General features: G+C 41.0%; 2 protein-coding genes across 2 annotated transcripts in view; one reads left to right on the top strand and one right to left on the bottom strand.

Moving 5' to 3' along the window:
* The first annotated feature begins 1055 nt into the window (after positions 1 to 1055).
* On the top strand, positions 1056 to 14803 carry PPID (peptidylprolyl isomerase D). The gene is made up of 10 exons (XM_082052131.1): positions 1056 to 1271; positions 3200 to 3340; positions 3781 to 3887; positions 6207 to 6395; positions 7197 to 7319; positions 8967 to 9073; positions 11648 to 11789; positions 13794 to 13880; positions 13965 to 14007; positions 14571 to 14803. The coding sequence occupies exons 1-10, from the start codon at positions 1187 to 1189 to the stop codon at positions 14657 to 14659; spliced, it is 1113 nt and encodes a 370-aa protein (XP_081908257.1). The 5' UTR covers positions 1056 to 1186; the 3' UTR covers positions 14660 to 14803.
* ETFDH (electron transfer flavoprotein dehydrogenase) overlaps positions 13882 to 26219 on the bottom strand; it is a 22670-nt gene continuing 10332 nt past the window's right edge. The window contains exons 10-13 of the mRNA XM_082052130.1: positions 22900 to 23068; positions 16596 to 16778; positions 16018 to 16239; positions 13882 to 15748 (exon numbers count right to left, since the gene is read on the bottom strand). Coding sequence (XP_081908256.1) covers positions 15585 to 15748; positions 16018 to 16239; positions 16596 to 16778; positions 22900 to 23068 — 738 coding nt within the window. The 3' untranslated portion in view covers positions 13882 to 15584. The remainder of the gene's footprint in view (positions 15749 to 16017; positions 16240 to 16595; positions 16779 to 22899; positions 23069 to 26219) is intronic.

Below are 26219 nucleotides of genomic sequence, written 5' to 3'. Positions count from 1 at the left end.
TGCAGTGCTATTAATATCAGTGCTACTTTATATTTTCTTTCAATATGGCAATTACAGATGACCTCTGACACGTCTAATATTGAGAACATACTGAGAGAGAGATGAAAACCAGCTTGATGAAGTTCAAGCCCAAACATATAAAGATGACATGAATTAGAGGAGAAAGCCTTTGGAGGATACAATGAATCAAAGAATGAATGTAGAGGTTTCTAGGATGGATTAGAGAAGTCCAAGGAACAGAGAGGGTCATTTTTGATCAGCAGCATTCCCAAAACAACTTTAAGTTTGCAAGAGCCCAGCACTTTTCTGCCCCTTCAACTTTTGCCTCAACACACCCCTTGCCTTCAGGATGCCCATGAGCACAGGATGTGGCCAGGTTGACCATTCATGTGCTTGGGAATTCCACACCTTGAGGAGCCCCAACAAAGTTTGTTGATGGTTTTCACATCCCTTGGTCAACACAAGTGGCTGAAAGAGATTGTTTGCCTCAGAGCAATTATCGTGGTAGTCACACTTTGGGAAGAAACACATTTCGTTTTCAGACCTTAAGAACCCTGGAGTTATTCAGTGTTTCTAAGCATTTATATGGTGATAGTCACTTTGAAAACTTGCCCCTTTTTCCACGGGTCACGGCTTTTTACAAAGCCCGCGTTTCTCTCATAACGCAGGCAAAATAAAAAATCCCTCTCCTTACCCGCATTTCCAGGCCTTCTGTGAGTGTATATACTCTCAAGAAACAAACGTTTTTTCTTTGCAGGTTACCTCCAAGTGATTAAAGACGTCTCGGAGGCAGGAGGCCGAGACAGACCTTTCCCGCAGCCATCTGCGGGGCCCCGGCTCCGCCATGCGGCACCCGCGTTGCGCCACTACCCGTCGCCTTCCCGCCCGGCGCCTCGGCGAGCGGTGCGAGGCCGTGCCGGGGGCACCGAGGGCCGCCCGCCACACACCCGCTCCCGCCGCGCTGCCGCCCGCGGCGCCCGCCCGCGCTCCCTCAGCCTCCCCTGAGAGCGCCCGCCCGCCGCCATTAGCTGGGGGCAGGCTTCTGTCCCCACGGTGGCCGCGGCGCTCTCCGCCAGCCGCCCGGCCCCGCCGGTGGGAGGAGCGGGAAGCGGCCCCGACCCCGCGGCGGCCGGAATCGCGAGCGGCCGAGCAAGGCGGAGCCACCGCGGCAGCGGGCAGCTGCGATATGTCGCATCCGTCCCCTGTCGCCCGGCCCAGCAAGCCCTCCAACCCCCGCGCCTTCTTCGATGTGGACATCGGGGGCGAGAGAGGTGGGGAGGGGGCGGGAAGGGAGCGGCGGGGATCCGAGCGAGACCCGTGTGGTTGGGCCGGGGCCGGGGGGCCCGAGGTCGGGGCCCCTCTGTGCTGAACACGCGGAGCCCGGGCCGGGTGGCGGGGAGCGGGCGGGAGCGGGGCGGCTCATGCCTCAGCCGGGCCGCGGGACCGAACGTTCTCGACGGGGAGGGACCCCGAAGCTGCGGTGGCGTGCTGCGGGCACACGCACGCGGTGCCGGGAAGGGGGAGAAACATGGCCCCGCCGCGAACGGGCCTCCTGTGGGGCGGGAGACTGCCTCCCCGCCGGGCTCTGCGAGCTCCGCTGGGGTTTCCCCGCCGAATGAACAGGCCCGAGGGAAACAGAGGGAAAGACAACATGGCTGCTTCGGCATCCCGTTCCCTGGGGCTTCCCAGATGAGGGGGGTACCCGACCGGGATGCCGGGGAGCGGGCACGTACAGCGCCATCAGTGATCCCCTGCGACGCCATCCCTGAACAGCCTTGCCCGGCCAAGTGTAGCGGGCTGGCATGCTGCCCTGCACGTATAGGTCCCCGGGGTACCTCTGGCCACGGCCTGCACCTACACACCCACTAACACGTGTGGCCAGCCTGCCGAGCTCGGCCTGGGTAAGAGCAGCCCTCACCTGCTCTCAGGCCGTGTCCTGCCACCCACGCCTGGGGCCGTGGTGCCAGGCCTCACCTGGCTGCTGCTGGCCTGGGGCGTGCCGGGTGGTGGTGGCCTGTGCTAGGCCGGGTAGCCTGCGGGGGTGAAAGCTCTGGCAGACCCTTGGTCCCAGACATTCTCTTGGCATCAGTCATTCTCTTGGGATCGGTTGTTCTCTTGGCATGGCTGGTGTTGACAGAGGTCATTCGAAAATCTGGGCAAATGGTCGAAGTGGAAACAACAAAACAACAACATGGAAGCTGGGGTGATATTCAAAAGTGTAGTTTTTCAAAATTTGCATGGGTGAACATAGTTGATGCCTTTTTGTCAGGATATTGCCTCTTGTTTACTCATTCTGCTACTCAATAATAAGTCTGTAAGATGATTTGTCTTTTATTGACTTTCAGTTGTCTGATTTGTTTTCATTCCTGTATTAATTAGAATTAATGTATTTACATTTAGTTTCCGGTGAAGATATGATAACTAATTGACTGTGAGGCTGATGAGAAAACAGCAGCAGCAACTGGTGGCAGCTGCTAGGAGTGAGAAATATCTCTCCGAGAAGCCACTTGGTGAAAAGATGAGAATTTGACACAGAATCCATTTATCGCCTATTACAGGATCTGTTAGCTACTCAGCTTTCACTTCCTTTAGTTAAAACGTGTACATTTTTTAATAATTGCTTGTAGCATCTGTAACTGTAAATAGCCATTATTCATATGCATGTTAGATATTACGGTGTCTTAGTAAAATTGGGATTTAAGAGAATGAGCAATAAGGTTGGCATACATGTTTGGCATAAGTTTTTAGATCACATAAAAGTCTCCACAAAACAGTCTTTTTTATTGTAGCTGGTTTTGCTTGAACAAGCTACATGTATATGTTAAAAGAGACATAAAATAAGTATGCATGTTAAAATACATAATTTGACTTTAATAGATGTATGTGTGATTTCCCACACACATTTTTTTTGGCAGAAAATGCATTTGGTACTTTTGGTAGTTTCTGGCAGAATCTGTCTTTATTCCCTGTAAATTACTCTTGATAGTGGAATTCGTTGTTGGTAATAGCCTTGCTAAAACCCTGCTGTAACTCTGTCAGTGATTGCCATGGAACAAACCCAAAATGTAAATTTAATTGTAATCTAAATAAATATAGTCAAGTCTGAAATATTAGTTACCTTTGCTCTGTAATGCTCAACACATCACCATGTAAAAGACAGGACTTAAAAATATGTCTCATTCTCTCTTTGTCATTTCAGTTGGGCGCATTGTCTTTGAATTATTTGCTGATGTTGTACCTAAAACTGCTGAAAATTTCCGTGCGTTATGTACAGGAGAGAAAGGAACAGGGCCTACCACTGGAAAGCCTCTTCATTATAAAGGATGTCCTTTCCACCGAAGTACGTTCTATTAAGTTCTCTGATTACCTGCTGGTAACGGAAGTCCTCCATTATCAGTATTTGAAATAATGTTAAATAATATTTTGGGACATTTGTTTAAGAAATAACTTAGCTGAAAGTAAGTTTTTGACTTTTTGAACCTCCTAGTGACTGGATATTTTTACTATGCATTGACAACAGTAAATTATAAATTTACTAGTAAGTTAGTAAAACTAGTTTACTAAGAGTTATGCATAGTTTGAAATGGATTTCACGTAAAGGATCAAGTGATGTCCACTTACCTGAAAAGGAGTATTTAGGGGAGACTTGATAAAGAAGGTGGTTTTCAGTTTTATTTAGGCGCAAGTGCTAGTGACAGGAATTGCTCTTCATCTCTGGATTGGTTTTCTTCGTGCCTTTACTGCCTGGCTGCTATGTTTTATAATTATTTTCTTTTACAGTTATTAAGCAGTTCATGGTCCAGGGTGGAGATTTCTCAAACCAAAATGGCACAGGTGGAGAAAGTATATATGGTGAAAAATTTGAAGATGAAAACTTTTATTATAAGGTACTCTGTTGAAAATACTAATTGTATTCAGTTTTTGAAGTTTCAGTGGTTTATATTTTTCTTCAAGTTCAGAATTAACGTTCTTTGTTCCAAGATTAATGTTTTCTCAGGATGCGTTCTGTGTCATTCCCTGTTCCTTTTGCAAAGGCATAACCTTCAAAATGCAGTTGGTGCCTACAAGGTCTGTCTTTTTACATAAGACTGAGTTCCTTTTTATACTTTTGAAGAAGAAATGTTTGCCTTCAGTATTTTAAAATCTGTCTTTTTAAGGACTATAGTTCTATCTTTTTTTAAAAAATGGGTATTCAAGAAAGGGAAGAAGACTTCTTTTCACCGTACCGTATAGCGTGTCAGTGTACCATAGGGCTACAATTTATATAGTGTTTGAAGATCTCCACATTTAAGTATTTCCTGTACACTGTGACTTACGTTTTTTGACTATTCTGGAGAAAAGTGGCAAACAGAATCATTGTTCTTAGCATTCTTCTGTGTTCTTGGATGCATGTAAAGGGCTGTGTAGCTGGAAAAAATCCCCTGTGCTCTAACTATCAGTAGTCACATCTTGAACCTGGGTAGAAGTACTACCTGGAAACAGCACAAATAACATGTTTTTCAAGTACTCATTACAACAGCCAGGACACCTGCTGCTGTAGGTGTAACAATTCTCAGCACTGGCATTAACAGGGTTATTATGGGATAGCATATGAATGACTCCTCAGCAACACGGACTAAAAAAATTACAGACATCGCTGTCCTGTGGTTGAAACAAAGACCTGACTGCAATTGTGCTTGCCCCCAAACAGTTTTAGGAAAAGAAAATATGTCAGTCCTCCACTAGTCAGACATCAAAGTCCATTACCAAGTTCAGAGCAATAGCTGGAAATGTGGCTCCAGCATTCATCGTAGAGTTAGTTGGAAGATTCAGACTCACTGTGCCATATGACTGGATGAACACTTCAGGCAAGGAGTTCTCCCTGCCACCATGGAAATCTAAACACTCTGTGGGAAGAGTTTTCAAAACTGCAGGTTCTTTGAAGTGGTAGAGACTATAGGTACAAACCAGATGCTTAAATACAGCTTGAGACTGTTGTCTCAAACTAATCAACTTCCCGTTGAGCTCTGAGGTCTAGTTCACAGCAGTTTCTGTTTCCATCTCCTCAGTGCTGCCATATTATTATTTTTTTTTCCTCCTCCCCACAATATCAAGTTTCTTAGGAATACCACAGCTTGCATGCTTCAGACATGTACCAGTGTCTTGGTATAACATACTGACTTTACGATAAGTGGAGTTCCTTGCACTTAATAACCAGATCAATTTGTGGAGAATAATATCTTAATGGTAGAATCATCTTGGTTGGAAGAGACCATCAAGATCATCAAGTCCAACCATTAACCTACCACTGGCACTAAACCATGTCCTTAAGAACCTCATCTACACATCTTTTAAACACCTTCAGGGATGGTGACTCTACCACTTCCCTGGGCAGCCTGTTTCAATGCCTGACAAATGACTCTTGTCATGCCAGTTTAACAACAAGAGATTCACCACACATATGAAAAGTACATTTTTGCAGTACAAGTGAAAATTAAATATTCTGTATGATGGAGCAAGATAATTCTTATTTCCAAGAAGGAAAAAGTACTTACGGGAAACAAAATAAACAATATAATTCTCATATTGGGCTGTTTAATAAATTTTTGTTAGTTTGTGGCCTGGTATCATGAGCCAAAATATTTAGATAGTTAAAAATCCCAATGGAATAAAAACTGTCTCTCTAGGAAAGTGAAGGAGTTTAAAAAACATCCACCAACCTTTAAATAACAAAGACCACAGTCCCCGAAACCCCGTAGTTCTACAACATTGTGTGACTAGCCTTTATAAACGTAACAATACATACCAGTCTTGACAGTGTAACATTAAAGTTGGCTTAGGTGGTGTTCTGCTTTGTTTCTTGAGGCCAGTGGTCTGGAATAATCCAGTGAGGAGCTTCATGTACCTCTTAGCTGATCTGTCTAAACTGAGCAGCTGCGCAGGGGACTGAGTGCACAAGAAATAGACAGATGTTACAGCATCAAGTCACACATGTGGCTCTGCTTGCTAGGCTGTTGGGTGGCCAGTGAAGATGCAGAGCGGGGCATTTACCTGCTTCAGTCACAATAGGTAAAATTAGTTGCCAGCTGTACGTGACTGTCTGGTTTACCAGGTTGTCATTATGGCTCTCCTTGCTATAAATGTTAATAGCCTTACAGAATCTTATATATAGTTTTATAACAGATCTTCCCTACGTTGGTTGTGATTTTTTTTTTTCCCCAATGCAGCATGATAAACCAGGGCTGCTGAGCATGGCAAATGCAGGACCAGGTACTAATGGTTCTCAGTTCTTTATTACAACGGTGCCTACTTCTCACCTGGATGGGAAACACGTGGTGTTTGGCCAAGTGATCAAAGGAATGGGTGTAGTTAAAATATTAGAAAATGTTGAAGTAAACGGAGAAAATCCTGCTAAGGTAAGCAAAATCCAAAGCAGTTAGGGATGAAGTTTATTTTTGTGTTATATATATTCATTTCTTCCAAATGCTTGGTATAATGTTTATAACTATTAAATGTTAACCAGTTATTTTTACTAACAGCGTTAATTTCTATTTTGCTGTCCTTGTTAAGAGGCTTTTGTTCTTTTGTGATAAATTTTCCCTGCACAAACAATTGATTTATTGTTCAATACAGCTGTGAGGGCGGAGGCTTTTATCTGGGTGAAGGTGGAAATGAATAGCTAGAAGCACAGGATGGGTGACGAAATCAAAAGGTGTAATTCACAACCCTACCTATGTGATATATTATTCTTGGGAATTTTATGTCAGAAATCGTATTTCTGGAAAAGCAATTGGTGTGTAGGACATGTCAGTTTGTGGTTGTTTGAAAAATTAATACCTCTGTAACTTTAAAAGATTTGGCAGTTTGAGAAAGAACCGTTTTCTCTAATGTAGTAGAACTTCCATAATTTGTGTTTTGCTGCAGCTCAACTTGCTGCCAGTTCCTTTTCCAGCCTCTCTCTGCAGCGTGGGTATGGTGTTCTTGGAATGCTGCTCCTCCGAAGGCAACACTTTCTGTAATAATAGCCTTTTGATGGTGATAGGCTAATGATGTGGTGGGTTTCTGAAATCAATGCACCCAAACAACAGATGAAAAAGCACTGAAAAAGCATTTTTACTGAATTTCAAAGAGCACTCAGAAGTGGGGTTTTGTTGTTGTTGTTGTTTTTAAATTGTCTTAATAAGCAATACTGCTGCTTACACTTCCTTTCTTTTCAGTTGTGCGTCATTGCAGAATGTGGAGAGCTAAAGGAAGGAGATGACTGGGGAATTGTTCCCCAGGATGGGTCTGGAGATGCTCATCCAGATTTTCCTGAAGATTCAGATATAGACTTGAAAGATGTAAGTATTTTTCTTTTAAGGTACTTATTTTACAGAATGCAAGACTTGTAGGTAATCTGAGTCACATGGTCTCTGTGATGATGTTCACTAAGCTTTTTTTCTTAAGAATTGATTAAGGTCCTGATTAAATGGTGACGTTCAATTTTAGGAAAGAGAATGCTGTGGGAGGGGATTGCTATCTCTCTTTTTTTTTTTTTTTTTCAGTGCTAACTGCAGCTGTTTTTTTCCCCAGTAATTAGAATCACAATAACTTAAAATTATTACACTTAATTTTTTTCTGTTCTTCGTTTCTTTTTACTTTTGTTTGTGCTGTAGTGACAAATGGCAATTACTAGAACTCAACCCTGCAGATGACTAACTTATTGTTGTACCTACACACTTTTTCTGTGCTACTTTTAAAATATCCACACTTTAAAAGATTTTGCCTCATTTACTAGAAATAATAAAGGATCAACCTTTTTAAAAGATTCTTACTACATCAGAGTTAGTAATTCTTAATCCCCAGTAGCTGTTTGCTTTTCAGGTTGTTTGAACCGAAGGAAGACATGCTGTTGAGAGTTATGGAGCAGACTGGTGAAACCTGCTCTGCTGCAGGTTTTTACTTTATTTTGGAAGTGAAATATAGACAAACTGTGTAAATCACACAGTGATTCGTGAGAGGGGAAAGAAAAAGGGGGCTGCATGTTTAGATTCCAAATACAGAATTGGAAATTGAACAGTAAAAAAACACATTACAGCTAGAAACCAGGAGCTCCTTGGACCTGGCTATGAGAACCACTTCAATTTGTGAAAATGTTTTTGGAGGGCATTTGCTGTGGTTCAGAACTGAAGTTGGCAGGTGCCTCCCTCCTTTAACTTCAAACTGGTTCATATAAAGTAACTACAGAAAACATTGTGACATTGGTCTCATGCTGCGATCAGATTTTTCCAAGGTCATTAATTCTAGTAGGGTACAAGTGTAAACTGATAGTATTACAAATGGCAATATATACATCTGTCAGAGCATAAGACTACTGTGATATAGACAGCAGTAATTATAAACTGTTAACTGCCACTGGAAAAGTAACTTAACACTTGAAATGTATGCCATTCTGGAAATAGATATGATGGATTTGATAAAGACATGCAGTTGTTTTTTTTCTCCTTCCATAGATGTTTTGAGAGAAGGAGAATTATGTTGATACAACTTTTAGTTTGAGAGCAGGCAGAGTTCAGGTGACTAATACCATTTTGAGAAGCAGAAGACAAAATTTTCTCAGGAATAAGGCAGTCTTGGTTGAATACTTAGATTGTTAACATGTCTTCTTTTCTATTAATAATGGTGGACACATTTATATATAGTTCTGTGTGGGTACCAGCATTTAGGGGAGGGAGCTGAACTGCTATGTTATGTCTGGTATTTTCTCACTCTTTATACTGTAGAAAATCCATTAGGAATTTAATCTTTCAGACTATTGTGTTAAATAGAGAATTTTACAGAAGTGGTTTGAAGCTTGGACTTGTCTAAAATTGGACTATCTTTATTCTGAGATTTTATAATAATCTTTGAAAGAGGATGGACATGGGATCCTACTGTTAAATATTAGGTAAATCAAGACTTATTTCATAATTATGTTCATACTTTATATTTTCCATCTATTCTATTAGGTTGACAAGATTGTGGCCATAGCAGAAGACATAAAGAATATAGGAAATACTTTCTTCAAATCGCAAAATTGGGCAGTGGCAGCTAAAAAGTATAGTAAAAGTTTACGGTAAGGCTATCATCATTCAATCAGGTAGCTCCTGTAACCCAGATTAATACTGCTATCAAGCAATGATATGTGCATTTTAAAAGTGCCTGTTGCTGTGCTCTTTTTTTTTTTTTTTAATAAAAGAGCCTTCTGAACCTGATTTTTAGCTACTTACTCAAGCAGGTCTCTGCCCAGGGCTAGGTAAGAGCTATAGGCAGGAAGTATTGTTTAGAACTGACTAAATGCTCTTTATAATACTCTTGCTGTGCTGGTGCATAACTGGGAAGAAAAGCACAGTAGTACATAGAACAGTTAATGGACAGGAAAGGAGAGAGATACTTGTTCTCTGATTTCTAAAAAAACAGTAGGTTTAGGAAACTGGTAAGCTCAAGAGAGGGCACCCCAAGTGTGGTGTTCATTAATTAATTATTATTTTTTCTGAGGCTCCGTACCGTCATCCTGACTTGATGTATAGTGCAGACTTGCCTTCAAAATCATGTGTTTTCTGCTTTCGTGTCCATGCTGCTCCTTTATTCTTTTCATGCTTTTTGATTTATGCATATGAGCTTCTCCTAAAAACTCTTATTTTTAAGTTATACTGACCTTCATCCCTACCTTCTAAAAGATCATTGATTAACTAGCAGTAACAATAATGAGAGAAAAAAAAAATCAAGGCATATTTAGTGCTTCAGTTGAATTTTTCAACTGACTGAGCTTCAAACAATTGATGCCTTTCTGAAGCATAAGAATGAATCCTTTAATTACAGGTATTAACCCAAGATGTAACATCTCTTTCTGCCCTCAAAAAGCCCATCACAGCCCAACAGAAATCCCAAAGTAAACAGGATTTATATGTAAACCTTTTAGAAATCATACAGAAAAATAAGTTGGAATGGATCTTTAAGGAACTTTGTGTTGTATCTGTCTATTACCTTTTCCCAGTCTTAAGTAAATATGAGGTATAATTATGCCATCCCTCACAATTAGTTGTCTTGCTCACTCTTAAGCACACCTGATGAAGACTCTTCCAGTCAGAGTAGACAGCTTGTATTTGGTGCTTTTTTTTTCCTTTGTGGATGGAAAGGATAGTAATTCTGTAGACTAAACAAATCTGATCATTCCAGCTCTTCTTTATAGATCACACTTTTGTGGACATGCATTGTTATTGTATCCTAAAATATAATACATCTAAGTAAGATGGTGTATTTTAGCCGTCACTTAGCCAGAATTGATAGGAACAGAACAGCTCTTATTGGGGTATCTCCCATGTCTTATGTACAAATTACCTACCAGACCATTTGGCAATGTTGTTTTCTTTTTACCAACAGTAACCATTATAACCTTCCATTCTGTTTCTTGTCTTACTGCTGCTTACCCAGGTTTTTAAAATTTCTTTTAAATGAAAGAATTGACACTTTTTTTTTGCCAAAAAATGTATTATTTCCTTTTGTCTCCCTGAATATTATTGATTTCTCTGACTTGGAAACTCTGATTTTGTTTCCAGAATGGTTGCAATCTTTCATGTTTTTGTATGATTTATAAACATTATAGCAGTATTCTTTTTGTTTTGAACATAACACAGTTTTGTATTGTAACGCACCTTAGGCTTTTTACCCTTTTCTCTCCTGGTTCTCCTCTTTTGCATGATGCCCAACAAGTGGAAAAATCTTTTGGACTATGGCTAACTTTTAAAGTATTACTTATTTCTGTCATCCAAAGTTGTGTACAAACCATTCAACACTCAAAAGATAGGGCATGCAAAAATTGAAGTTAGGTGGGCATGGATCTGCAAAGACTTCATTTGTCATGGCATGCCTAAAATACAAAAAACATTATTTTTATTTTTAAAATAAAAACCACAGAAGTTCTATTAAGTAGGCCATTAAAAAAAGAGCTAGAACTTTTATATCCGCAACAGACCTTTGCCACTTAAAAGAAAAAACTGACAGTATTAGGACATTGTAAATTAAGAATGAGGTATCGTTTGCCTGTGAGTTTGCATATAGAACACAGATGTGGTAACTGATGTCACTCAGTCCTGAAGCAGTGTCTGTTTTGAAATTCAGGAAAAAAGTCATGAAGGAAGACAATGGACAGAAGGTGGAGTTACTAATGCTCATAAAACACCCTCCTCTATAAAGTAAAGTTAGCTTCAGCTTTTAGCTATAAAAGCCTAAATTAATTAAAATATTAATGGGGGAACTGAAGAAGAGATGAAGCTTCCCATGAATGTGGAAGGTGCAGTGGTGGTGTTCCACTGATGAGGAACATGTTTTTTGAAAATAAACAGTCATTGAGATAAATTCTAATGGTTTCATGCCATCTGGAATAGTGCATTTTTCTAAGGAAAAGAATGCTGTTAGTACAGCGGAGAATTAAGAGTTAGAGCAAAACATTCACTAGTGAGTTCATCTTTTTTGCCAGGACAGGTCTTATATATTTAGTCTAATAAGTATTTGTGATAGTGGAATTGAGGCTGCTTTAAAAATACCAGTTTGGAGAGCATAGTTCACACTTATCTGTGGAATGGTAGCTAAGAACAAAATGGAAGTTGCAACACTAATGCATGTTCTTTGTAAATCTCTTTTTCTGCAGGTATGTAGAAGCTTCTGAAGCAGTGGCAGAGGAGGCAGACAAACCAAAGTTAAAGACGGTTGCTTTGACCTGCATTTTAAATATTGCCGCTTGTAAACTAAAGCTGTCGGATTGGCAGGAAGCCATTGAAAGTTGTTCAGAGGTAAATTTAATGTTTAGTATTTTGATTAACAGTTGGCCTGTGTAGAAAATGGAGACTGAAACTACAAAGCTTTTTTTAAGAGTCTTCTGACAAGCTTATCATTTGAAACTAAACAAAGTAGAAGGCTGATTGTGAAGTTATTACTAACTTCTAAGTATGTGGCTTTTTAAAAAGATTTTGAAATTGCAGCGACTCAATAGAAATGAACTGGGGGCTGTTGCTTTCTGCCAGAAAAACGCACACTGTCAGTTTTGTTTACTAAGAGCACACCTAATTTTTATATTACAAAGAGTTGAACTGTCTTCAGTGAACTAGGAGTACTTTTCTCTGGAAGACTCATACAAGCAAAGCATTTCACTTGCTTTTAGATTTGATGGTCCTGTATTAAATAACTGAAGTGACTTTTCTAACTGAAGTCCTTTAAGGTAGGCTTAGTGGTGAAAAGAAAGCAGTGAATAGGTAGAAAGAATGAAGGAAACAATTAATATGGAAATATTGAAAAATAATAAATTTTAAAAAGAAGTAACAGTGACATAGACATACTGACAAAATTTAGTACATTTGAGGAAACTTTGAATAATTCAGTAAAACTCTGAAATTTTGAAGGAAATAAAGAATGCTCTAATCTGTTAGCAGAGGATCCTGAGCAGCATCTCTTAGGGCTTCATGCTGAAAGGAGGAGTCCCAGCTAATCTATCTGTAAGGTGTCTTTCGTGAACTGGCTTCCCACATGGAAAACTTTCATAAACCTACATTCAGAATGGACAAATGGAGGATGAGGAAAAAAGAAAGCCCTGTGTAATGTCATATCTGTCATCTGGGCAGTGGTAAAAAATGAAACAGCATTTAAGTGTTATAGATAGAAATTATTAATCATAATACTTGCCATTGTGGAAAAACAAACAAAACAACAAAACCCCAAACAAAACCAAAAAAACCCAAACCCAAAACAACAACAAAAACCAAACCAAAACCAAACCTTCCTTCTTTTTAAGATTACATAATTCTTAGATAAAGGCAACTTCATTGCTGTAGTAGAGTTCTGTAAAGTATTTAGCCTGCATCTTTAATACATGCAAGTGTTAAAGAGTGTATAAGTGTTTTAATCAGAACACCAGTTTCCTAAGATTAACTAGTAGAGTTCAAGGTAACCGTTAATGAGAAACTATACACTTTCACTTCTATGATTTCCTAAGGCCAAAAACGTTTTAAATTACCAATCTGTAATACATTCATTATTTGGTGTAAATAAGGAATTATGAACGTCTGAACCTGTTCCAACAAACCTTGCTTTAAAGTAGCTGTAAGCACAATGGTCAGGGTAAAACCAAGGAACACTACCTCTGTGTACACAATACAGACACCTGATTTTCTAATTCTTAACACAGAGGCGCCTCTAGACTTTACAGCAGACAGATCAGGATGGGTGCCCAGAGTAACACTGTCTTTATATGAACAACAATAAAGTGATTCAAAAAAATCTAGATGCATCATCTAATGGACTGTAATTCTTAGTCAATGGATCAAAGTTAATAAATTATATTAATAAAGCCACACATATATGCAAAGAGATTTCCTGTAATCACTAAGAAACTATATTCTTTAACTAAAAAAGAGACAAACTGTGGAACTATCTCTAATAAGAATAAAGAACACAATCTTTACAGGCAAGAAAATGAAACACCTAGCTAGCCAAATTAACTGAGGTACTTTGAAAACATAATTTAAGTAATCAAGTAGTAGAAAAATCTCTTTGCCCAGCCACTATATTTTCTATTTGTGAGAGAGAGAGAACCCATTTTATGCTCATGTATCCTCATCCTTCACAAAAGACCACTTCTGGTACTACAATATAACATTCTTTTTTACACAGTTAATGTTTTAACAGCTTACCCTCAAACCAACTGGGGAAGATTGTCTGCTGGTGTGAACTGTGCTATTTGTGGAGATTGGAGGCTGTGAAGTATTTGAAATGTTAATGTGACAATTTTATTACATTTACAGGCTCTTAAAATAGATCCAGCAAATACTAAAGCTCTCTACAGACGGGCTCAAGGATGGCAGGGAATAAAAGAACTCGATCAGGCATTGGTAATTATCACGATATTTATTTATTTTTTTTTTAAATCTAAACATTTCATCAGAACAGTAATTTATATTTCTCTTTTATTTAAGGCTGATCTTAAAAAGGCTCATGAAATAGCCCCTGAAGACAAAGGTAAAATAAAGCTTTTTCTTTATAAATTCTTTCCTTAAAAAAAAAAAAAAAGAACAAAGTAACCGGGGTAGGATTTAGCAGGAAATCACGCCAGTGTGATGCCTAGAATGCTAGCTTCTACCAGCTTAAATGCTGATGCATTGAGCACAGAGCACACTGAGGTGGAAAACCTGTTTTTATAGAGCAGTGATGCTTCTGCTGCACTGGGAAACCTGCTTATGTAGGTCAAAAGCACACCTCTTGGACCACCTCCCTACCCCACAGGGGTCTTATTAACATTCTTAATTTCCTGGTCAAATTGGATAAGACTTTTAGCTAATAAATTCTATGCTGGCACCAACTTTATGCTTGCTACACCCTCCTCTACCTGGTTACCTCACCAGGTGAAACAAGGTAAGGGACAAGGTCTTTTTGCTGCTAGTATCTGACCTAATAGAATATTAAATGCATTTCTGTTAAACAAAGTCACATGGGTAATTTGCAGCTGTGTGATCTGGTCTTGACATATTAGTTCTAATTAAAGAGATTACTATAACTGTATCATGGATTTTCTTTTTAAGCAGCTATCCAGACGGAAACACTCAAAATCAAACAGAAGATAAAAGCCCAAAAGGAGAAAGAGAAGGCAGCTTATGCTAAAATGTTTGCTTGATTTTTTTTTTCTGAACTTTTAAATCTATGCACTAACTCATGCAAAAGGATAAATGGAGCTGCTTCTTTCATTTGCCCTGTACTGCAGTTTTCAGCGTTTACAACACAAAAGTCTAGTAATAAAGACAAACTGTTCAAAGGTGAAGTGGTTTTTGGTTTTCAAGCTGCAATAACTTGTGTTATGTGATTCAGGTGTGTCTCTAATGTATAAATCAGTAGTGGCTGTGTTTTTGCAGCTTAACAGTTAGTGCTTCCTAAGAAGTTGGGTGTCACACCATGACAATTTAGGCAGTTTCTATTAGAGTTTTTATTAGCACAGGCCTGATTTCTTGTGAGGACCAAAACCACCGGTAGACATACAATGAAGGTGCAATATTACACTTTTTCCTTAAACCGCTTTACAGGTTGTATTACAGATGGGCTCCTTATTATCATCAGAAAAAAAAAAAAAAGAAAATTTGATGTAAAATGTATAATACTTCAAAGCAGTGACTATCTTCTAGAGCGACATATTTTCCCTACAGCAAGGTGGGATTACATATAGTAAATCACTCCAGATAGAGAGAAAATACTTTTTTTTAAAGGTATGTACTAAATTATTCCACCATACCCACAATTCTGGATATGGCTCCTGTTATCACTGAACTTCAGCAATAAATCCAAGATTCCAGGTTCCTTTGTCAGTTCTGAGAAGAACTTTCTTCTGCCTGTCACACAACTCCTGTAAAGAAGTCCTATTTAAATAAGGCAAGGGTTTATCCAGAAGGCACCAACTTTCCATTTAATGCAACAGTCATACCTAAAACTCAGAATGACACATTAGTCACAAAGTCCTTAATATTCAAGTCAGTACTGTACTTTCATTACACTGCAGCATAAAAATATTTGTTGGTGATGAGAAGTCACTGAATAGATTTCCCGTCAGTTTACATCCCATTGTAAGCTGGTCCTCCTCCACCTTCAGGCACTACCCAGTTAATGTTCTGACTTGGGTCTTTAATGTCACATGTTTTGCAGTGGACACAGTTCTGAGCATTTATCTGCAGTCTTGATCCTTCTCCTGTTTCCAGAGGAATATATTCATAAACTCCTGCAAAAAGCAAAAGAGAGCTGTCACTTCACCAGTTTCCCCCTGCATGTACGCTTTACTACTTAACAGCAAGCATAATGGGGGAAGTCTGTTACTAGTGTGATTCAACTGCTATCTTCCACATTTACTAATTATTTTGTCAGGAAAGTACTGCTAGCATAATATATTTTAAGACCTGCTCTTCCAGGATGACTGGAATAGAATGAAGTAAGCAGTGAGCCAGGTGGATTGCTCCTCAGGTATAGCTCAGACTCATTTTTATTACCTACCTGCTGGACAAAATCTTTGTTCTGGTCCATCGAATACAGCCAAATTCCTGTTCACAGGGATGCTGTCATCTTTGAGAGTTAAATGAGCAGGCTGGTCATGTTCATGGTTTGTACCACTTAAAGCCACAGATGACAGGAGATCAAAACTGATTTTTCCATCAGGCTTTGGGTATTCAATAGGTGTGCAATCTTTGGCTGGCTTAAGCTGGGCAAAATCAGGTCCTAAATGTATTTTGGATAAATAAGTTTCAGTATAAATTACTGTATTTTGCGGTTACTCAAGAACAATTAAATTAAGCTATTTTAACTTCCCTCATCATCAGAATGAAGTATTCCATAAAAGCTAGCCTTTCTCAGGAGACAAAAAAACTATGCTAAGTAAAACAGTGTTTTAATGTCTTCATTTACATTATATGCTAGGTGACATGACAGTCTGCTTTGCTGCCTTGTCGTTGATTTCTTCTCTATACTTTAAGGCCTCACCACTTGACTAGATGTGTGTGCTCCAGCTTCAACTAATACCAGATAAGACTGACATGTACATTTTAGTATCTTCTTTCAGGAGATAATGAAATTACCTGGATGTTTTAATGTCCATGGTTCCTTTCCTCTCAGTATCCAATAAAATATACCTGTGTAAATCATTCCTCCGTACACACCAAGTATGCTATGGCAGGATGGTCGGATGTTTCTAACTGCATACAGCTCTTTCCAGACCCACGACTTTTTTAGGTTCTCTTCATATTCTTGCACATCAAGTCCTAAGGCAGTACATTACTTGTTAGGTACCTATAGTACATAACGACTATCCTTGAAATAAAAAAATAATTGCTGCATAAAGGCAATTGTTAGCAATGAAGACAGCAAAATGAGAATTTCAGAACAGTAAGCTAGGAATATACTAGACAACATATTTCAGCCTCTTGAAGAGATCTGCTTTGTTGGCAGTTATCAGCAGATATGTACTGCTCCTTTGCAGCCTCTATTAAATGACCCAAAAGCAGCATTACGTGGCCTCAAGCCTCAACAAAATCTAAGGATAAGCGGCCAGGTGACTGTATTGGCATCTCCGTGGGAAAACAGCCACGTGCTCATAGAATCTAAGAATCGCCCAGGAGTAATTTTCTTAGAAAAAAAAGTTCAAAAAAAATTGAGAGCTTCACCATTCTCCATTACTACTGTACAGGAACAGATGTTCTAAATAACAAAGTTTTAAGCCTTGTCTATAAATAAAATCATGCTTCAGTCCATATTTTCTGTCTCACATAAGGTTCTGAAAAAAAGCTCATCTCTGCACAAAGAATCACAGAATGTTGGGGATTGGAAGGGACCTCAAAAGATCATCTAGTCCAATCCCCCTGCCGGAGCAGGAACACCTAGATGAGGTTACACAGGAATGTGTCCAGGCGGGTTTTGAATGTCTCCAGAGCAGGAGACTCCACAGCCCCCCTGGGCAGCCTGTTCCAGTGCTCTGTTACCCTCACTGAGAAGAAGTTTCTTCTCAAATTTAAGTGGAACCTCTTGTGTTCCAGTTTGAACCCATCACCCCTTGTCCTACCGTTGGTTGTCACCGGAAAGAGCCTGGCTCCATCCTCGTGACACCCTTTATATATTTGTAAACATTAATAAGGTCACCCCTCAGTCTCCTCTTCTTCAAACTAAAGAGACCCAGCTCCCTCAACCTTTCCTCATAAGGGAGATGCTCCACTCCCTTAATCATCTTGGTTGCCCTGCACGGGTCTCTCTCCAGCAGTTCCCTGTCCTTCTTGAACTGAGGGGCCCAGAACTGGACACAATATTCCAGGTTGTGGTCTCACCAGGGCAGAGTAGAGAGGAAGGAGAACCTCTCTGGACCTACTAACCACCCCCCTTCTAATACACCCCAGGATGCCATTGGCCTTCCTGGCGACAAGGGCACAGTGCTGGCTCATGGTCATCCTGCTGTCCACCAGGACCCCCAGGTCCCTTTCCCCTACACTGCTCTCTAATAGGTCATTCCTCAACTTACACAGAAACCTGGGGTTCCTACCCAGATGCAAGACTCTACACTTGCCCTTGTTATATTTCATTAAATTTTCCCTGCCCAACTCTCCAGCCTGTCCAGGTCCCGCTGGATGGCAGCACAGCCTTCTGGCGTGTCAGCCACTCCTCCCAGCTTGGTGTCATCAGCCAACTTGCTGACAGTACACTCTATTTCCTCGTCCAAATAACTGATTAATATATTGAATAATACAGGGCCCAGTACTGACCCCTGAGGCACTCCACTAGATACTGGCCTCCAGCAGACTCTGCCCCATTGACCACGACTCTCTGGCTTCTTTCCTTTAGCCAATTCGTAGTCCACCTCACTACCTGATCATCCAGACCATGCTCCCTCAGTTTAGCTGTAAGGATGCTGTGGGAGACTGTGTCAAATGCTTTATTGAAGTCAAGGTAGACCACGTCCACTGCTCTGCCATCATCCATCCATCTTGTTATGTCCTCACAAAAGTCAATGAGGTTGGTCAAGCACGACTTCCCCTTGGTGAAGCCATGCTGACTGCCCCTAATGACCCTCTTATCCCTCATATGCCTTGAGATGGCACCAAGGATAAGTTGTTCCATCAGTCTCCCAGGGATGGAGGTGAGGCTGACCGGTCTGTAGTTACCCAGGTCCTCCTTTTTGAAGACTGGAGTGACATTTGCTTTCCTCCAGTCCTTTCCTGTTTCCCAAGACTTGGCAAAGATGATGGAGAGTGGTCCAGCAATGACCTCAGCCAGCTCCCTCAGCACCCGCGGGTGCATCCCATCTGGACCCATGGATGTCCAGATTGCCTAATTGTTCCCTAACCCAGTCCTCATCAACCAGGGCAAACTCCTCCATTTTCCTGCCTTCCTCTGGGGCCTCAGTGGTACAGGGCTCCTCAGAACAGCCTCCAGCAAAGTAGACAGAGACAAAGAAGGCGTTCAGTATCACAGTATCACAGTATGTTTGGGATTGGAAGGGACCTCAAAAGATCATCTAGTCCAATCCCCCTGCTGGAGCAGGAACACCTAGGTGAGGTCGCACAGGAACATGTCCAGGCGGGTTTTGAACGTCTCCAGAGAAGGAGACTCCACAACCTCCCTGGGCAGCCTGTTCCAGTGCTCTGTCACCCTCACTGAGAAGAAGTTTCTTCTCAAATTTAAGTGGAACCTCTTGTGTTCCAGCTTGATCCCATTACCCCTTGTCCTATCATTGTTTGCCACTGAGAAGAGTCTGGCTCCATCCTCATGGCACTCACCCTTTATATATTTATAAACATTAATAAGGTCCCCCCTTAGTCTCCTCTTCTCCAAACTAAAGAGACCCAGCTCCCTCAGCCTTTCTTCATAAGGGAGGTGCTCCACTCCCTTAATCATCTTCGTTGCCCTACGCTGGACCCTCTCCAGCAGTTCCCTGTCCTTCTTGAACTGAGGGGCCCAGAACTGGACACAATATTCCAGATGTGGTCTCACCAGGGCAGAGTAGAGGGGAAGGAGGACCTCTCTCGATCTACTAACCACCCCCCTTCTAATACACCCCAGGATGCCATTGGCCTTCCTGGCCACAAGGGCACAGTGCTGGCTCATGGTCATCCTGTTGTCCACCAGGACCCCCAGGTCCCTTTCCCCTACACTGCTCTCTAATATGTAATCTCCCAACCTATACTGGAACCTGGGGTTGTTCCTGCCCAGATGCAGGACTCTACACTTGTCCTTGTTAAATTTCATCAGGTTATTCCCTGCTCAGCTCTCCAGCCTGTCCAGGTCCCGCTGGATGGCAGCACAGCCCTCCGGCGTGTCAGCCACTCCTCCCAGCTTGGTGTCATCAGCAAACTTGCTGATAGTACACTCAATTCCCTCGTCCAAGTCGTTAATGAATATATTGAATAATATTGGCCCCAGCACTGACCCTTGGGGCACTCCACTAGATACTGGCCTCCAACTAGACTCCGCACCATTGACTACCACTCTCTGGCTTCTCTCCTTAAGCCAGTTTGCAACCCACCTCACTACTCTATTGTCTAGACCACACCTCCTCAACTTAGCTGTGAGGATGCTGTGGGAGACTGTGTCAAAGGCTTTACTGAAGTCAAGGTAGACAACATCCACCGCTCTGCCACCATCCATCCACCTTGTTACATTCTCATAAAAGGCTATGAGGTTGGTCAAGCATGACCTACCCTTGGTAAAGCCATGCTGACTGCCCCTAATAACCCTCTTATCCTTGATATGCCTTGAGATGGCACCAAGGACAAGCTGTTCCATTACTTTCCCAGGGACAGAGGTGAGGCTGACCGGTCTATAATTACCCGGGTCCTCCTTCTTGCCCTTTTTGAAGACTGGAGTGACATTTGCTTTCCTCCAATCCTCGGGCACCTCTCCCGTTTCCCAAGACTTGGCAAAGATGATGGAGAGCGGTCCAGCAATGACTTCAGCCAGCTCCCTCAGCACCCGCGGATGCATCCCATCTGGACCCATGGATTTATGAATGTCCAGACTATTTAATTGCTCCCTAACCCAGTCCTCATCGACTAAAGCAAACTCCTCCATTGACCTGGCTTCATCCGGGGTCTCAGGGGTACAGGGCTCCCCAGGACAGCCTCCGGCAGAGTAGACAGAGACAAAGAAGGCATTCAGTAATTCTGCCTTCTCTGTATCTTCTGCCACCAGGGCACCCACCCCATTCATCAGTGGGCCTACATTGCCTCTGGTGTTAGTTTTATCTGCTATGTATTTGAAAAAGTTCTTTTTGCTGTCCTTGACCCCTCTCGCCAGCTGTAATTCTAAGGAGGCCTTGGCTATCCTAGCTGCCTTCCTATATCCTCTAACAGCAGCCTTATATTCCTCCCAAGTGGCCAGCCCCTGCTTCCATGACCTGTAAACTCTCCTCTTCTGCTTGAGCATACCCAACAGCTCCCTATTCAACCACGCAGGCCTCCTGGCTCCCTTCCTTGACTTCCTACGTGTGGGGATGCTCTGATCCTGAGCGTGGAAGAAGCAATCTCTGAATGCCACCCAGCTATCTTGGGCCCCTTTTCCTTCAAGCAGTCTTGCCCATGGGATTTCCCCCAGCAATTGCTTGAAAAGGCCAAAGTTAGCCCTGCTGAAGTCCAGGGTTGCAATTCTACTTGCTATTCTGTTCCTGCCACAGGAGATCCTGAACTCTACCATTTCATGGTCGCTGCAACCAAGGCAGCCCTCAACCTTTACCGCTTCAACCAGACCCTCCTTGTTAGTGAGGATGAGATCCAGCAATGCTCCTCTCCTAGTCAGCTCCTCCACCCTTTGCATCAGAAAGTTATCGTCAAGGCACTGGAGGAACCTCCTGGACTGTGGCTGGCTGGCTGAGTAGTCCTTCCAGCAAACATCAGGGAAGTCAAAATCCCCCACCACAACCAGGGCCTGTGACTGTGAGGCTGCTCTCAGCTGCCTGTAGAAGACCTCATCAACTTCCTCACCCTGATCTGGTGGCCTATAATAGACACCCACAATAGTATCACCCTTGCCAGACTGCTCCTTTGTTTTCACCCATAGACTCTCAACTCGCCCCTCATCCGTGCCGGGACAATACTCAATACATTGTAGTTGTTCTCTCACATAAAGAGCGACTCCACCACCACGCCTGGCTGGCCTGTCTTTCCTGAAAAGGACATAGCCATCCATGACCACATTCCAGTCATGTGAACTGTCCCACCATGTCTTTGTAACTGTCACCACATCATAATCTCCTGCCCGAACACAGGTTTCTAACTCCTCCTGCTTATTCCCCATGCTGTGTGCATTGGTGTACAGGCATTTCAGTGGGCGAGCTGAGCGCACTGATTTCACCCTAGGGGTATGGGAGGCCTCCCAGCCTTCATCAACTCTAGAGTGATGCCCCACTGATACAAGCCCAGCTACAACCCCATCCCCCTTCGAGGGAATATTATGCTGTAATATTCTACTGTCTTGACAAAACTGGAAACAGCATATAAAACCTGTCCATAATCAAACAAGAGCAGGACACTGCCCATTAATAATGTTTATTGTTTCAGAATGGTTCTAAGCATTTTACTCATTGTAGTAGTAAGTTGTAATTGTTCAGCGTACGCTCTGTGGCAAGGTGTATTGTGCGTTTCAGCTGAACAAGAGCTCATGAGGGCTGAATCCACCACTGCAGAGAAGAGATTTCTAAAGTAACCATCATGTGGCATCTGGCTGTAGTGACCATCTCCAGAATAACTGAAATACTGGGTTCCTTCTGTATACGGCCTTTGTTAACAGATTTAAGGGAACAACCAAGGCTTAAATAAATTGCTACAATGCAGTCAGGATCAGGTGATTACTTCAATGTTCTTGCATTACATATAACATGAAATACATGTTGTCTCAAACTGAGACGACTATAACACGAAAGACAGAAAAAGAGGACTGAAGGAAAAAGGTATCCTAACAATTAACAAAACAGTAAAGAGCACACTTGAAAAATTTCACCCCGTTTTGCTTCCATATAATCTGTTCCTTTTATTTTTTTCTCTCTGATTCTGCAGTCTTTCAGCAATACTTTTTGAGTCATAAAGTACTAATTTTTAACATATCTGTAGGAACAACATACATACTATTCTTGTTTACTTACACAGGAAGCATAAGCTTACTTTTCAGATGCTCATTAGAGGCATATTTTTGTTTTAGCAGTAGGATCAATACTTAAGAATAACTGCACAAAACTTTCTTTCTTAAATCATTTAACAGTATAAACAATAAGCAAACAATAGATACCTTTTCATGACGTATTTGCATTCCCAACTAATTCCTTCAAGACACATTTAGTTAGCACTAAGCTGTTGGTGTTTCCAATTGAACTCAAGGTAATTACAAGTCAAAATGCAGTGATCTTACCTATTGTTTTTGATTGGAGATTTTCGTTGGTTAATTGGCTAAAGATGGCTTCTGAAGCCAACATGCCGCTTTTCATTGCGGTGTGTGTCCCTTTGATTTTAGGAACATTCATGAGTCCAGGACTACAACCAATTAATAATCCACCAGGGAAGGTGAGTTTGGGTATAGACTGAGGAGGAAACAGAAAGAAAGGTGGTTGGTTTGTTTTTGTTTTTTTAAAGTGAAAATAACATTCTGGAAACAAAATTGGCATGAGGCTTGAGTGTCCTTTACATTTTTAGTCTTGCATGTGCACTATCTAAAAATACACCAGAGTTACTTTACTTGATCAAGGAATTTTGGCATCGTGAGTAAATAAGAATACAAACATTGTACTGGGGCTGAGCATAAAATAATGGCAAGACAAGATTTTCCTTATATTCTCTCTCCAGTTGCTTTATCTGCAACAAAACTGTGGTAATGTCAACCACCAATACCACTTTCCTCCTTCAAGTTTAAGTGAATTATTTAAAAAACAAACAAACAAACATCCCCCAAAACATTTGTGTTTCTGTTTTCCATGCAGTAAGTTGTATGCATCTCACCTCACAGTTTATTACTCAGTGCTTTTTTCCACGAATCTTTTCTATGAAACTGTCCTCCCTGCCCACACCCCTAGGTCCCACTTAATTTAGAAGTTGCTCAGCAGCCAAGAAATATATTTTTTGGTGCAAAATTATTGTCTTACTCCGGTTTTATAAGAAGTATAATGCCACTAAGTATGGTCAGCTCACAAACCTAAGACAGCCAGATGATTTGCAAACATCAAGTCTACAGTATTAATATGTTATACACCTATATTGACTAATGAATACCTCAGCTATCAAGATAGTTATTCTCACCCTCATCCAATGAGATGAAGATTACAGACAGGGAACAGCTTCAAAACACAGACTGACTGCAGCACTTCGAGCAGAAAGCTCTGATCAGATCCTAGGTCTGAAATTGCTGAAGGTAAGATATGAACATTGCCTTCCTCCAAAAGTCTTCAATACTGAGCAGCACTTGTGAATCTAGCATCCCACTTTTATTAAAGCTGCCTGAATGAATTGATTTTTAATAGCCTAAGTAATTTGACCCCAAACAAGTAGTTTTATTTCATGAAAAATGTAAAAAAAACCAGAAAAAAAACCCACAAAAAACAAAAGGTATTGCTTGGAATTTAAGATGATCTGAAACAAATGTTTTGTTTCTTCTACTTGTTCAGTTGTTACTTGTTTACAATTCACCCAGGGCTGACCACTTTTAAATATTCATATAGCAGTAACTACAAAAGTGCTAATACACAGCATTTCCCCCGTGTTTTGGGCAATTTGTTAAATCACAGATTTTGTGATTTGGTTCGTAGGAAAGGTAATTTAGGCTGAAAACACAAGTACAACTTTTAACTTACTCTTCAGTGACCAGAAGTCATAAGTTCAACTATGTAACAGTCTTTCAAAGGAATTAAGTATGTAGGATGTCCTCTCTTTCCACAAGACCTTTGGCTGAAAACAGTTATTCTGTCATATCTATTAGGATGCAATGATGTAAGCATAGAAAGATTTCTTTACTGACTCTATGAATTACATAAAGAGACAGCGATCAAGTATTTTTCTTCTGCAACAACTGTTTCACTCAATAGGTACTTAGTGATCAACTTACTGCCAAATTATAAATATGATTAGTCATATAACACAAAAGGTTACACGTACTGTGGCTTTGTTAGTAATTTTCATTATTAGTGCTATGGCACTGGGTGCCTGTTTTCAGTCAGTTTATCCAGTTGAAGGAACACATCACACCAGCCTGGCACAAGCCCTCCTTGCCTCTCAGATACAGAAGGAAATCCTTGCAACCTGGAGCACCTGGAGAAGCCACCATCCCCTTGGCAGCAAACAGACAAAACAAGGCTGGTTTGGAGGAAGGAAGAAGGGGAGGCTCCTGCTCCCTGCAGAGTGCGCCCTCCAGCAGCCAGGGAACCCCACATTCTCCTCCCCTTAGTTCAGCTCAGGATTGAAAAACCTGTTAAGCAAGTCTAATGTTTGACACTTGTGTGGATCATCAATATGAAGGGTTTTTTTTCCTGATAATATACATTCCTCAACAATAGTAACAACTTTATTTTTTTTGTAAAAATCTCCTAAAAACTTTTCAAAGTTTTTGCTAAAATGGAGACAAAACAGAGATGCATGCAAATTTCTTAATTTTAAGTGCTTGATTTTACAATTTTTATAAACAAATAACAGCTATGTAGAGATAGTCTAATTAACTCTGTCTCCTCCCTCCATATATCCCAAAAATCTACCCAATCAAGGAAACATCCAAGCACGCTTGCTCTCTCACACCAACTTAGCATCACTGCATGTTAAAGACTAAAGAACATGGCCACAAGGTTGTCTATAACAAAGACAAAAGTTTGGATTGATCGTGATTTTATACATCAATTTTATGCAATCCTGTCACCAAAATGAAAACTTGAGCTGTAGAACAACTTACATAAGAAAATATTCCTGGACTCCAGTGATGCAAATGAGTCAGACTGCTACAGTTATTAATCAAAGCAACACATGCAAAAGAAGAGCTAATCTTAAAAAAAAATCTTCCTAAGTGACTCATCAATAAAGTCTATTTTTTAACTGAACGCATGTATTAAAAAAAGCCATTTAAAAGTGTGACTTCATGATTAACTAGAGAATTCTATCTACATTAAATAAAACAAACAAACAAACCAAAACCAAACCAAAACTCCCCCATGCTTTTATATTAGAAACAGTGTAAAGTGACAACTTGTTTTAAGTCCAGCAAAGAAGTCCAAAGATTAGGCAGAGATGCACAAGAGCTGTAGTCTACTGTCTGTGTAACTTAGCATAAACAATGTCTGTAAGTAACTTAAAAAAATACCATGTTCTTTCAGCCATATATTTCAAGCAGTAGAAAGAGCATGCAACTGAAGTCACAATTTGGCTATTTCATCAAAGCCAGAAAACCAGTAATGACTGTGATAGAGAAAACAGCACACGGGGTAAAAAGAGAAGCCCCTCTTGTATAAAAGTCTAGTTTAAAACATCTTGGCATTTTGTATCTCACCTGCGTTAATAATGGACCAACAATGGTTTCTGAAATAAGCTAGAAGCAGAGCTGTGTTACAACATGATACGACATATCTCCACTTCAGAGTGGACAAAGTAATCAGCCTGCAAACTGATTCAGTGTGTATCATGTGTGTAATCAAGAAGTTGCTTCATGAACCCACATGACCGCACATGACTCGGTCCCAGGCATCCACACCGGTGTCAAAG

The sequence above is a fragment of the Streptopelia decaocto genome (genome assembly GCF_964273445.1).
Source record: "Streptopelia decaocto genome assembly, chromosome: 4".
NCBI lineage: Eukaryota > Metazoa > Chordata > Aves > Columbiformes > Columbidae > Streptopelia > Streptopelia decaocto.
This window is presented reverse-complemented; position numbering and strand designations above follow the sequence as displayed.

Bases quoted from the DNA above. Each gene is read 5' to 3' on its own strand.
- PPID (XM_082052131.1), top strand. From the start codon at position 1,187: ATGTCGCATCCGTCCCCTGTCGCCCGGCCCAGCAAGCCCTCCAACCCC. The intron at 11,790-13,793 runs GTAAATTTAATG...TTACATTTACAG, and splicing joins CCATTGAAAGTTGTTCAGAG to GCTCTTAAAATAGATCCAGC. The intron at 13,881-13,964 runs GTAATTATCACG...CTTTTATTTAAG, and splicing joins AAGAACTCGATCAGGCATTG to GCTGATCTTAAAAAGGCTCA.